This window comes from Marmota monax, unplaced genomic scaffold (assembly GCF_021218885.2).
Source record: "Marmota monax isolate L192 unplaced genomic scaffold, Marmota_monax_Labrador192_F-V1.1 WCK01_AAM20220418_F8-fsc00444, whole genome shotgun sequence".
In the NCBI taxonomy this organism is placed as follows: domain Eukaryota; kingdom Metazoa; phylum Chordata; class Mammalia; order Rodentia; family Sciuridae; genus Marmota; species Marmota monax.
Genome location: NW_026692644.1, coordinates 143824 through 157925, shown reverse-complemented (window position 1 = coordinate 157925; position 14102 = coordinate 143824). Strand labels below are relative to the sequence as shown.

Here is a 14102-nt window from a genome sequence, read left to right as displayed (position 1 = left end):
TCAATAATACAATTAATAACCTAGACTTAATTGACATATATAGAATATACCACCCAACATCAAGCAGTTACACTTTTTTCTCAGCAGCACATGGATCCTTCTCAAAAATAGATCATATATTATGTCACAGGGCAACTCTTAGACATTATAAAGGAGTAGAGATAATACCATGCATCTTATCTGATCATAATGGAATGAAACTGGAAATCAACGATAAAAGAAGGAAGGAAAAATAATGCATCACTTGGAGAATGAACAATAGGTTACTGAATGATCAATGGGTTATAGAAGACATCAAGAAGGAAATAAAAAAATTCTTAGAGATAAATGAAAACACAGACACGACATATCAGAATCTATGGGACACATTGAAAGCAGTTCTAAGAGGAAAATTCATTGCTTGGAATTCATTCCTTAAAAAAAGAAAAAACCAACAAATAAATGATCTCACACTTCATCTCAAAATCCTAGAAAAAGAAGAGCAAAACAACAGCAAAAGAAGTGGAAGGCAACAAATAATTAAAATCAGAGCTGAAATTAATGAAATTGAAACAAAAGAAACAATTGAAAAAATTGACAAAACTTAAAGTTGGTTCTTTGAAAATATAAATAAGATCGACAGACCCTTAGCCATGCTAACGAAGAGAAGAAGAGAGAGAACTCAAATTACTAGCATACGGGATGAAAAAGGCAATATCACAACAGACACTTCAGAAATACAGAAGATAATTAGAAATTATTTTGAATCCTTATACTCCAATAAAATAGAAGATAGTGAAGTCATTGATAAATTTCTTAAGTCATATGATCTGCCCAGATTGAGTCAGGAGGATATAGACAACCTAAACAGACCAATATCAATTGAGGAAATAGAAGAAGCCATCAAAAGACTACCAACTAAGAAAAGCCCAGGACCAGAAGGGTATACAGCACAGTTTTACAAAACCTTTAAAGAAGAACTAATACCAATACTTTTCAAGCTACTTCAGGAAATAGAAAAAGAGGGAGAACTTCCAAATTCATTCTACGAGGCCAACATCACCCTGATTCCTAAACCAGACAAAGACACTTCAAAGAAAGAAAACTACAGACCAATATCTCTAATGAACCTAGATGCAAAAATCCTCAATAAAATTCTGGCGAATCGGATACAGAAACATATCAAAAAAATTGTGCACCATGATCAAGTAGGATTCATCCCTGGGATGCAAGGCTGGTTCAATATACGGAAATCAATAAATGTTATTCACCACATCAATAGACTTAAAAATAAGAACCATATGATCATCTCGATAGATGCGGAAAAAGCATTCGACAAAGTACAGCATCCCTTTATGTTCAAAACTCTAGAAAAACTAGGGATAACAGGAACATACCTCAATATTGTAAAAGCTATCTATGGTAAGCCTCAGGCTAGCATCATTCTGAATGGAGAAAAATTGAAGGCATTCCCTCTAATATCTGGAACTAGACAGGGATGCCCTCTCTCACCACTTATGTTCAACATAGTTCTCGAAACACTGGCCAGAGCAATTAGACAGACAAAAGAAATTAAAGGCATAAAAATAGGAAAAGAAGAACTTAAATTATCACTATTTGCAAGTGACATGATTCTATACCTAGAAGACCCAAAAGGGTCTACAAAAAAACTACTAGAACTAATAAATGAATTCAGCAAAGTGGCAGGATATAAAATCAACACGCATAAATCAAAGGCATTCCTGTATATCAGCGACAAATCTTCTGAAATGGAAATGAGGACAACCACTCCATTCACAAGATCCTCAAAAAAAAATAAAATACTTGGGAATCAACCTAACAAAAGAGGTGAAGGACTTATACAATGAAAACTACAGAACCCTAAAGAGAGAAATAGAAGAAGATCTTAGAAGATGGAAAAATATACCCTGTTCATGGATAGGCAGAACTAACATCATCAAAATGGCAATATTACCAAAAGTTCTCTATAGGTTTAATGCAATGCCAATCAAAATCCCAAGGGCATTTCTTGTAGAAATAGATAAAACTATCATGAAATTCATATGGAAAAATAAAAGACCCAGAATAGCAAAAACAACTCTAAGCAGGAAGTGTGAATCAGGCAGTATAGTGATACCAGACTTCAAACTATACTACAGAGCAATAGTAACAAAAACAGCATGGTACTGGTACCAAAACAGGCGGGTGGACCAATGGTACAGAATAGAGGACACAGAGACCAACCCACAAAATTACAACTATCTTATATTTGATAAAGGGGCTAAAGGCATGCAATGGAGGAAGGATAGCATCTTCAACAAATGGTGCTGGGAAAACTGGAAATCCATATGCAACAAAATGAAACTGAATCCCTTTCTCTCACCATGCACAAAAGTTAACTCAAAATGGATCAAGGAGCTTGATATCAAATCAGAGACATGCCGTCTGATAGAAGAAAAATTGGCTATGATCTACATACTGTTGGGTAGGGCTCCAAATTCCTCAATAGGACACCCATAGCACAAGAGTTAATAACTAGAATCAACAAATGGGACTTACTCAAACTAATTTTTTTTTCTCATCAAGAGAAACAATAAGAGAAGTAAATAGGGAGCCTACATCCTGGGAACAAATCTTTACTCCTCACACTTCAGATAGAGCCCTAATATCCAGAGTACACAAAGAACTCAAAAAATTAAACCATAAGAAAACAAATAACCCAATCAACAAATGGGCCAAGGACCTGAACAGACACTTCTCAGAGGAGGACATACAATCAATCAACAAGTACATGAAAAAATGCTCACCATCTCTAGCAGTCAGAGAAATGCAAATCAACACCACCCTAAGATACCATCTCACTCCAGTAAAATTGGCAGCCATTATGAAGTCAAACAACAATAAGTGCTGGCGAGGATGTGGGGAAAAGGGTACACTTGTACATTGCTGGTGGGACTGCAAATTGGTGCGGCCAATTTGGAAAGCAGTATGGAGATTTCTTGGAAAGCTGGGAATGGAACCACCATTTGACCCAGCTATTCCCATTCTTGGTCTATTCCCTAAAGACCTAAAAAGAACATGCTACAGGGACACTGCTACATCGATGTTCATAGCAGCACAATTCACAATAGCAAGACTGTGGAACCAACCTAGATGCCCTTCAATAGATGAATGGATAAAAAAAATGTGGCATTTATACACAATGGAGTATTACTCTGCATTAAAAAATGACAAAATCATGGAATTTTCAGGGAAATGGATGGCATTAGAGCAGATTATGCTAAGTGAAGCTAGCCAATCCCTAAAAAACAAATGCCAAATGTCTTCTTTGATATTAGGAGAGTAACTAAGAACAGAGTAGGGAGGAAGAGCATGAGAAGAAGATTAACATTAAACAGGGATGAGAGGTGGGAGGGAAAAGGAGAGAGAAGGGAAATTGCATGGAAATTGAAGGAGACCCTCATGGTTATACAAAATTACATACAAGAGGAAATGAGGGGAAAGGGAAAAAAACAAACAAGGGGGAGAAAGGAATTACAGTAGATGGGGTAGAGAGAGAAGAGGGGAGGGGAGGGGAGGGGGGATAGTAGAGGATAGGAAAGGCAGCATAATACAACAGACACTAGTATGGCAATATGTAAATCAATGGATGTGTAACTGATGTGATTCTGCAATCTGTATACGGGGTAAAAATGGGAGTTCATAACCCACTTGAATCAAAGTGTGAAATATGATATGTCAAGAACTATGTAATGTTTTGAACAACCAGCAATAAAAATTAAAAAAAAAAAATAAAAAAGAGCAAAGTCTCTTCACATGTTCTGGCATTTTAAGTTGTACCAGTAGACAAGGGGGATCTTAATTGAAACAGCTGGGTAAAACTTGGTGGCGGGGCTGGGTTGTTTCCCTTCCAACAGTGATCAGTTCCCACTGGGAGGAATGCTTCCCATTAACTTCTCATTTATTGTCAAGATAAAATTTGAAATATTAAAAAAAAAGCTGTCTTTCCTGGTGACTACTTCAAAACTGAGCGTGGAGCAGCCAGCCAGTCAGCCTGGCCCCCATGGTGATATCAGACCCTGCAGGAACACCTCTGCCCTGGAGTAAGGAGGAATTACTGTAACTGTTAGGAGAACACATAGGTGGGAGTGGAAGAAAACCCAAATCCTGCCAGCACAGGCTAAAAGGCCCCAGCCTGTGCTCTTCTGGAGACTTCTCAGCAGTTTATCTTTTATGTTGCTAGTCCTTGGGGACCATGGCAAGGGGGCCCTGGTTTCAGAGGCCACTGAGACTGAGAGCTGGTGAGTGACAGACAGGAAAGGCACAAACCATGCTCTCAGTGGCTGACAGCTATGAGTTGAGGTCCCCAGGGGGCATTTGATCTTTTTCTTTGGGGTGGGTTGATGATCTCAATAATATGTCCTACTATAATTAAAGACAAGGGACTGAATCATCCGGAGGGATTGCAAATATGAATCACCCAAGATTTAGCAAAATCATGTTCCATGAGTTTTCCCCAGAAAATGAAACCTTTATAACTACTCTGTAAGTAGTACTATGTCTTCTTGGAAACAGAGAGAAGGTAAGTCTTAGAGACTCTCTGCATTCCAAAATATCTTATTCTTTCCTGAGTTCAACAACAGCTAAATATTAGAAATTTTGTTACCTGGATCCCTGAAGAGGAAGGTAAATTTTTCATGTTGACCTGTAACACATCCATTTATATCCTTTGTAAAATCATAATTTTTTATATTTGTCATAGTGAGGTTTTTAGACTAAATGAAACAATGCCGTTGAAGGTGCTAAGCGAATCTAAGGTTTTATTTAGAGCAAGAGAACATGTAACGGGAATCATCACAGGACTCTCAGCAGATCTAGTCATGCATTGAGTCTTTATGGGGACCTGGTGGACTCCACCTGTGTATGAGCCTCTCTTGTATGATCAGCAGCATCTAAGAAACAAGCACACGTGTTTAACAATCAGGAACCAATCATCTAGTAAAGAAAACAGAATATTTTGAAAAACATTTTCTGCTAACAGTAGAGCTTATCCCAACACGACAAGAATGACAAAGCCTAAGTAATAATGTAGACTCATCTGAAGAATGTGTTCTACGAGACACACTTTAGTGGGGATTTATAAGGATTAACTCATTCTATATTTTGACAATTCATTGAAAAATGGGAGACATTAAAAATAAAACTCAGAGAGATTAACTAATATGTCTAGTGGCAGAAGAGTAACAAGGAGGGCCAAAATGCACACTCTGACTGGCCTGAAGTGAAGGCTCACGGCATTTGGCTTTCACAGCAGAGGCCAAGACCATGCATCTTCTGGGAGCCTGCACTTACAGACTGAAGGAGGGGACGTGAGGAGACAGGTATGGCTGTTTGAACTAGAAGAGAATGGGGTTAACAGAGGACTGTGGAAGGGGAAGGACTTCAGGATAAAAGAACCACCCTGGGAAGAGGCCAAACTCTGGGCTGAGAGTTGTGGAATCTGTAAATAGAAATGCACAGGGTTTGCCCTGTAAAACAGAGAACATGAGACACATCTTCCAACAACTTTCTGCAATGCCTTGCAAATGAGATCAGTAAGGAGGTAGAAGTCAGTTCTGCAGAACATTAGGATCCTGTGAGCCTTGAGCTTCTGAGAAGAGGAGTGCTCCACCTGTTTGTGAAGAGTGGAAAGAGGGGTATTGGAGTGACAGAAAAGTAGATTAGTTCTATAAGTGATTTTGGGGTGCACATGCATATAAGAAGGGTTTTCTAAAGTAATGAAGCTCTATTCCAAAATGGTTCAATGTAAGGAAATAGAGAAGGGATGCAGCTCAACAGTAACCCAGTTTATTCTGGCCACACCTCGGGGGGAGCCTGCAGTAGACTGACTCATCTTCCACTTACAGCCTGGGATACATGCTAGGAAGTTTGAGGGGCTTTTTTGCAATTAGACCACTGACAGGTGTTGTCAGGAAGGGTCCTTTCTGTTGGCACCTCCAATTTTTTGAGGTGGTCACTGTTCCATGTTGACCAAGTGTTTCAAGATTCCAGTCCAGGTCACATTTCCTTCTTTTGCTTCATGATGGGGTGTTGTCCGGAGTTCAGGTCAGGCTGAGTCAGAATGACCATGAGGTGACCCTGCTGTAAGATGAAGGATGGTTCAAAATGACATTGCCTGTATCGAGTGCGACCTAACCTTTAGCACTAGTTTCTTTTCTCTTTTTGTTTTATGAGGCAGTGGGGGAGGACAGAGGGGTATGCAGGGGTTGTACAGTTTTCTATCTGGAAGAAAGTATGGTTTTCCTTTACATTTTTGTCTTTGCCCCTTCTATTGGAGGGAGGTGAATGATTTACTGCCAGGATGCAGGCCAGGGAGGACATAAGTGGGTCTGGGATACCAGTCTATTTTCACCCAACTCTCTATGGCCTTATTTTGTTTCCCTCCAACTTCATTTTTTTTTGTAGTTTTCAATATTCAGTGTCCTGATAATTTGTTAATTTCCACCAGCGACCAAGCCGGAAATCCCAGCTGTCTGCATAAGAAATAAGCCGGTGGTGGGAAACAGAAGCAAAGGCCATCACACTTCCGCAGACACTGGGAGGCAGACAGCCCACCCCAGTGGGTCCCACAGGAATGGTAATAATCTATAGAGACAAAAGCCAGGAAAAGTGTGTGTGTAGATTTACTAGGCGCTGCTGGTCAGAAAGATAGCAGCTCCTGGCTCCCTGGCTGGAGCAGCTTCCATTCTCAGCATGAGAATATTCAGTTGCAGGAAAACAGTGGAGCTTTTTAATTTCAAGGGGTTCTGTTACACCCTCCACATGAACCCAACATGACACCCTTCCTCTCCTAGTCCCACCCTACTTCCTTCACCTTTTAGCCTGAAACTATAAAACCCACACCTTAACTCCTAGGTTCTGAGCTATGGAAGGTTGAAGGAAGGATGCACCCAGTTAGCCAGTGTTGTCTTCTTTTGCAAGTGGGGTCCTCCTTTCCTCTTGGAAGGAATCAGACCCCAAGCCCTTCTTCTGTGGTAAGACCACTCCCCAGCAGAGAAGCAAGGGGCGGGGGATACTATAAGAAAATACTGTCTTTATTTGCTATTTATCAAAGTAGGTAGATGTGAATATTTTCTTACAAAAGGATATCATTTCAGAGCCTGTCCCGTGTCTGCAGAGGTCTGCAGTTTCTGTGAATGACCAAACTGAAATATCTCAAACTTACATTGAGGGTGGAATGTGTTTCTGTCACTGTTGTATGTGTAACTAAATGCCTTCTTCTTAGTCTCACGTGACCGACTTACACTAAAGCTGTGCTTACATAGTACCCATGGAAGAGCCCCAGTTAACTGCATTCAGAAATAAACACCTTGACAGCTATGAAACACTGTGTGCTTTGCATTGGGCGACCCAGCCTGGGACTGCCTGGATCATGACTGGTCGGATTCTACCAACTTGCTGCTAAGGAACAGGAAAATGATGGGAAAAGGAAAAATGGGCTTTATGCATTTTGACCAGATTGGGGAGATGCAGCTAGATTGCTTCTCCTCAGATCCTACAGAAGTTGTAACAGCTTATAGACACAAAGTCCAGGTGATGTGTGGATGCAGAATTAGCTAGGCTGTGCTAGCCAGGGAACATGTCACAGTCTCAGGCTCTCTGGTCACTATTAGGGGTAGGGACCAGCCCTGAGCATCCATTCTCAATATGAGAAAGTTCAGAAGTTAATACAGTTTGGAACTTTTGATTACAAAGGAGATCGGTTTCAATCTTAGTCCTCATGACAGGGCACTAAAGAAAATGAGTTTGTTATGATCAATTACAGAATTTAAGTACAACTGTAAAGAGCCCATGAATCTGATATCCTTTTTCTAATTCAAAGATGTAGCACAAATAGTTGTAAACTTGGTTTGAAATCAAGGAGTAAGAGAATGCCAAACAAATATAGCCAAGTGAGAAGACTCATCAGAGAAAACACCCATTGCTTCTGGGGGGCTGTCATTATACTGAGCCAGATTGTCAAAGTACACAGGCCTTCCATAAAAATGAGGCAGCACAGAGACCTCTGTTCACACCTTAACTCTCGCAATCATGCCAGAAAGACTTGAGACATGTCATTCAGAATTGCAGGCATGAGTTTATTAGAAGGAATGGGGAAGTGATAATGGGATGCTATCAAGGGAAATGGTGGGTTCTCCTAGAGAAGAGAGGGGTGGTGCACCCTTCTTGCCCTCCAGTTTTATTGGGATCCTAGGGAAATTTCCAGAGTGTCCCCCAAGTCCCCCTTCTGACTTTGACTGACAGCACAGGAACTGCCTGTTCCTCCTCCAGAGACAGGGTGGTGCTCACTGAGGACACTTAGTCCCTGATTTTGCCTCAATTTCCTGCCCCCTGACTCAGTTTATCACCCTCGGACAGTGTCCCTTTTCTTATCCCTTCAGTAATCTCATGTCCTTCTGAGTGACATGTCTGAAATCTGTCTGACTTCATCACAAGAACAGGGGTTTGAAAGGGATGTTTTAATGCAGCCTCCATTTCTCAGAAGGCCCCAGTTCTGAAACACCACTACAAGAAACAGAATTAATTGAATAAACAGAAATATAAGATAGAATAGTTTCTTCCATCCAATAACATTTATTTACTTAGAAATATCCGTATGGCATAAATTCTATTCTAGATAAAGTGCTCAATGTTTTTTTAAATGACTTTAATCTTTATAACACTCTACAACACATTATTCACATTTTCTAAAGTAATGCCTAAAAAATTATTAATTGTTTAAGACCACGCAGCTAAAATAATCTTTATCAGGGTTTGAACCATGCCCTAGCACACTGTCTTATACCCTCTTCTCCAGGTGAGTGTCAATCCCAGAATGTTCCAGGACACACCCCCTTTACAGGTGAAATGAGGGTAGGGAACTGTCAACAAGGCTACATTTCTACCAAGTTCAATACGACCTCCTAATAGACATCTTACTATTGATGTATCAATTTCTTGGAATTTCTTTCCACTGGAAAATGCTTCCCTGTACATGTTGGTAGAAATAATTTTATAAGGAACATAGAGTGAAAGTGTGGTATTTCAGTGGAAGAAGGTTATGGAAAAATATCTCCAACTTTCTAAAATGTGAAATTCTCCTGGCTCTTAGTGAAGTGGTTAAAGGATAAACTAGTCTGCGCATTTGACTTAACTTGTTGCTCAAAATGGATTTGAAGCCTCTTGAGAAGCCTCCTACAGGCTTAATACAAAACCTACCAGGCTGCTGGTTTGCATTTAAAATTCACTTCACCCTACAAGTGAGGCTCATCATCCATAGGCCACAAATTTAAAAAAAAAAAAATTTCAGTAAATAATTTTGTCATTCAGAAGCAACTTTGTAGGCTTTGCTACAAAGTTGCAACTTTTTGCAACTTTGTAGCAAAAGCCTTTATATTTTATGACACATCCTGGATGTTCCTTACAAGCTGTCCTCTCCACAGTGAGCAGCTCACCATGGCCTGGGGGAACCAGACCTCCAGCCCTGTCTTCATCCTGCTGGGCATCTTCAACCACAGCCCCACCCACACCTTCCTCTTTGCCCTGGTCCTGGGCATCTTCACAGTGGCCGTCATGGGGAACTCCACCATGGTGCTCCTCATCCACCTGGACACCCAGCTGCACACCCCCATGTACTTCCTCCTCAGCCAGCTCTCCCTCATGGATCTGATGCTCATCTGCACCACTGTCCCCAAGATGGCCTTCAACTATCTTTCTGGCAGGAACTCCATCTCTCTGGCAGGCTGCGGGACCCAGATATTCTTCTATGTGTCCCTGATGGGAGCCGAATGCTTCCTGTTGGCAGCAATGGCCTATGACCGCTATGTGGCCATTTGCCACCCATTAAGATACCCAGTTCTCATGAGCCAGAAAGTCTGTGGTCTCATGGCTGCTGCTTCCTGGCTTCTTGGCTCCCTTGATGGTATAATTGTCATTGTGGTAGCCTTGACCTTCCCATACTGTGGTTCCCGGGAAATACCCCACTTTTTCTGTGACGTCCCTGCCCTGCTCACCCTCGCATGCACTCACACCTTGACATTTGAAAGGATGATGTTGATCTGCTGCATCATTATGCTTCTGTTCCCTGTAGGCATCATCATTGCTTCCTATGCTCGTGTGATTCTGGCCGTCATTCACATGGGGTCTGGGGAGGGTCGCCGCAAAGCTTTTGCCACCTGCTCCTCCCACCTCATGGTGGTGGGCATGTACTATGGAGCAGCCATGTTCATCTACATGCGGCCCACTTCTGACCGGTCCCCCACCCAGGACAAGATGGTGTCGGCCTTCTACACCATCCTCACCCCCATGCTGAACCCCCTCATCTACAGCCTGCGCAACAGGGAGGTGTCCAGAGCATTCATGAAGGTGCTAGGGAAGGGAAAGTCTGGAGAGTGAGCTGGCTCTCGTGTCCACACATTTTTTGCTTAATGTTTAAATTTATGGATTTAACCAATACAACTTGGTAGCAAAATGTTTTACAGTGAAAAATTTATACTCAACCATATAATATTTGAAATTGAAGGACATTGTACATACTCATTTGTTCAAATATTTCTCTTTTCTTCTTATTGTGGTAAAATGTTTTGTACGATTATAAGTGAATATTTGCAACAAGAGGAAGTACAGAACTACATGGTTTATTTTCATAATGACAACATGTGAGAAATATTTATCCATTCTAATACCCATTGTTTGCATTGATTAAACCTACTATATCTTTTAACAAATAGAATTTAAGAAATAGTATTTTTATATTTGTATCCAACTTATACCTTAGGCTGATCAATTTGTAAAAAAGTAATCAAATTATTCACAGCATTCTTATAAAAACTAATTAAATTTAACCAAATGGAGAGAAGAAAGTTATCTTAAAGTTGACTGGGTATATGGACATTGTGTTTCTTTAGACTGTGTAGATATGTTTCCACTTATTTCCTTCTACTACAGACATCACGTATATACTTGGGAGACTGAAATGTGAATATAATTCTTCAAATTGTACACTTATTCCCCTTAGATATTCTGATTCTTATTTGAGGCAAACACAGTAGTTGCATGGAAATGTGGTCAGTTTTTTTAGAGAAGTCTAGATTTTCTGAAATCCACAATTGAGTGTAAAATATATGTGTAACAAATATATATATATATATATATATATATATATATATATATATATATATTCATACTTTTTAATAAAATTTATTCAGGTCTGGAAATGTTTGTATTTTTTTAGGGAAAACCATTGTACTTTAACATGAATTAAAACTTCTCTCTTAAAACTCTGTTGGAACATCCCCACCAATTTTGTTTTCTTTTATTGTATAAGAGTTACCACATCCTGGTCACTCTAAAGAACAACTATGCCTCTTATCACAGCTTACATTGGTCAGTGCCAATATCAAATAGAACTTCAGCTCAGGGTCTTACAACATCGAAATCTAAATGTTGGCTGGGATTGCAGTTCATGAAAAGTTCAGGGTCATAGTGTCTTTTCAACTTACTGCTGCACATTCAAAGCACACTGCTCCCATTTATGTGCTTACATGTTCATTCATGCTGCCAAATGAATACTCACCTGAGGAAGTATGCATTGCAAGGTGGATTACTTGGTCAAATACCCTGAAATACCATGTTAAATTATCTTGTAATGATTGGAGGATGTGAGCAAGGCAACAACGCAAGGAGGTAGGTGATACACAGAATCTAGAGATGATTTCCAAGAGAGAGGCTATAAAGAGATGGTAAATTTTATGTACAGAAAAGACAGCCAAAATCCAGGTTTGCTGACACACACCTGGGATTCCTGGCACTCGGTAGAATTAAAATTTTGAGGTGGGGCACTTGCATAGCAATTGCAAAGCCCTGGGTTTGATCCCTTGGTACCATTAAACAAACAAACAAAAATAATAACAAAATAAAGACAGTCAAATTCTGTCATGTCTCTTAATGGTAAAGGGGTTATTAAAATATGAATAAGAAAATAAATAGTGGAAGGAAAAGGAAGGGCAGGAAAAGGATCAAAAAAAAAAGAAAGGGATAGAGGTTACTGTGATTACAAAGAACAAGGAAAGAAGTTAACTGTTCAATTTCAGGCCAGTTGTGATGGAAGCCCTAGGGGATCAAAAGAAGATGTTAAAAGCATGTACTCAAAAATGTAAGAATGAATTTTAGGGATAACCTGAGGTTAGAAATTGTAATTTAAAAAGCATCCCCACTAAAAAAAATATGAACACATCATCAAAGGAGGTTACAATTAAGAAAGATTATTTTTGAATCCATCATAAGCCTAACAAAATATGTACAATATTTATATTAATTTTTAAAAAAACTTTGATGGAAGACATAAAAGAATAAACAGAAGGCAAGTCCATGTTCATGGATAGAAAGATTCAATGTTGTCAAGGTATCGGTTTTTCCCGAATAGATCAAAAATCGATAGATAGAATTGCAATCAAGATCTCTGAAGGTTACTTGTGTATGCAAACGGCAGAGGATATATAAGAGCCAACATAATGCAATATTTGTGAAAAATACGCAAAGATTCAATAAACATATGTAGTCAAGTGACTTAGGGCCAGGCAAATGTACTCAATTGATTTTTTTTGACAAAGGAACAAACATAAAACAATTTTAAAAAGATATTATCTTCAGGAGACCAGCATAGTAAAGGAAGAGAATTGAGAACAAGGAGAAGGAAAGGGCAAAGAAGTACTGGGGAATGAAATTATACATGTCCATGTATAAATATATCACAAAGAATCCACTGATATATACAAACATATATATCATTAATTTCTAGAATATATATATATATATATATATATATGATTATAAAAAAGAATGATAATGTAAATCTTAGACCAGGATATTATATTAACAAAATGCCTATCCAGAATTACTGTTATATACAAAATATAAACAATAATTAAAATTTAAACAATGAGAAAATGAATAGCCTATTTAAAAAATGAATACAACATAAGACACCCCACCAAAGAAGACATACATGGCAAATAAGCATGTGAAAGATGCTCAGCATCATATGAAATTAGGGGATTACTAATTAAAACAACAGTGAGATGTCTCTACCAACTAATTAAATATCAGAGCTTCAGTCTTTTAAAAATGTCTACACTAAATGCAGTGAAATTCATGGAGAAGCAGGAACTCTCATTTCTGATTGAATGCAAAATGGAACAGCCACTTTGGAAGAAAATTATGTGTTTTCTTAATAAACAAGACATACTCTTATCAAAAACTCGCATTTAAAAAGCGTTCTCAGACAACACAAACCCATGATGTGTCATGAAATAAATTGAGGATATTTCAACATGCTATAAAAACGGCCTGCTTGGTTGAGGCTTCCTTGATGTGAACTTGAACCAATTAGCCACATGCACAGTAATGACATTCCATGACATTTTCCCAAGTGAGCTGAAAATTTATGTCCCCATGAAAAGATTCACATGGGTCTTTATAATGGTTTTGTTCACAATTACCAAACTGGAAAGCCAAGAGGATGTTCTTCTGTGGGCAGAGGCAAAAATGAAAGGTGGAGCACTCATAAGTGAAACATTATTTAGCAATAAAGAGAAATTTGCCATCAATCCATGTAAAGACATTATGGAAACTCAACAGCCTATTTGTTAAGTTAAATTAATCAATTGTGAAAAGCAAGCTGCATTTCATTTGATTCCAAATGTATAATATTCTGCAAAAGGCAAAATTTCAGAGGCATAATTTTTTATGCCTATTTTTATCTGATGGATCTTAGCAAAATTCCTAAAGCACAAGAAGTAAAATTAAGAATGAATAAATGGAATGGCATAAAACTAAAAGTAATTAATACTGCATTATAAATATTGTATTTCACTCTAATTAGCACCCCAGTACCTCTCCTGCCCCTCTCCTTTAGCACTTCTTCACAGCAAAGAAAACAATCTAGAGTCTAAAGAGAGTATACAGAATGGGAGAAAAATCTTTGCCACCTGCAACCCAAGGCATTAGTTTCTAGAGTATACAAAGAAGTCAAAAAACTTAACAGTAAAAAAAAATTAATAAATGGGTAAAGAACTAAAGAGACA

At 38.8% G+C, this 14102-nt stretch overlaps 1 protein-coding gene across 1 annotated transcript; it reads left to right on the top strand.

The window, feature by feature from the left end:
• Positions 1-9474: 9474 nt before the first annotated feature.
• LOC124093776 (olfactory receptor 2M3-like) lies at positions 9475-10413 on the top strand. Its single transcript, XM_046446336.1, has one exon. The coding sequence runs from the start codon at positions 9475-9477 to the stop codon at positions 10411-10413; it is 939 nt and encodes a 312-aa protein (XP_046302292.1).
• The last annotated feature ends 3689 nt before the right edge of the window (positions 10414-14102 follow it).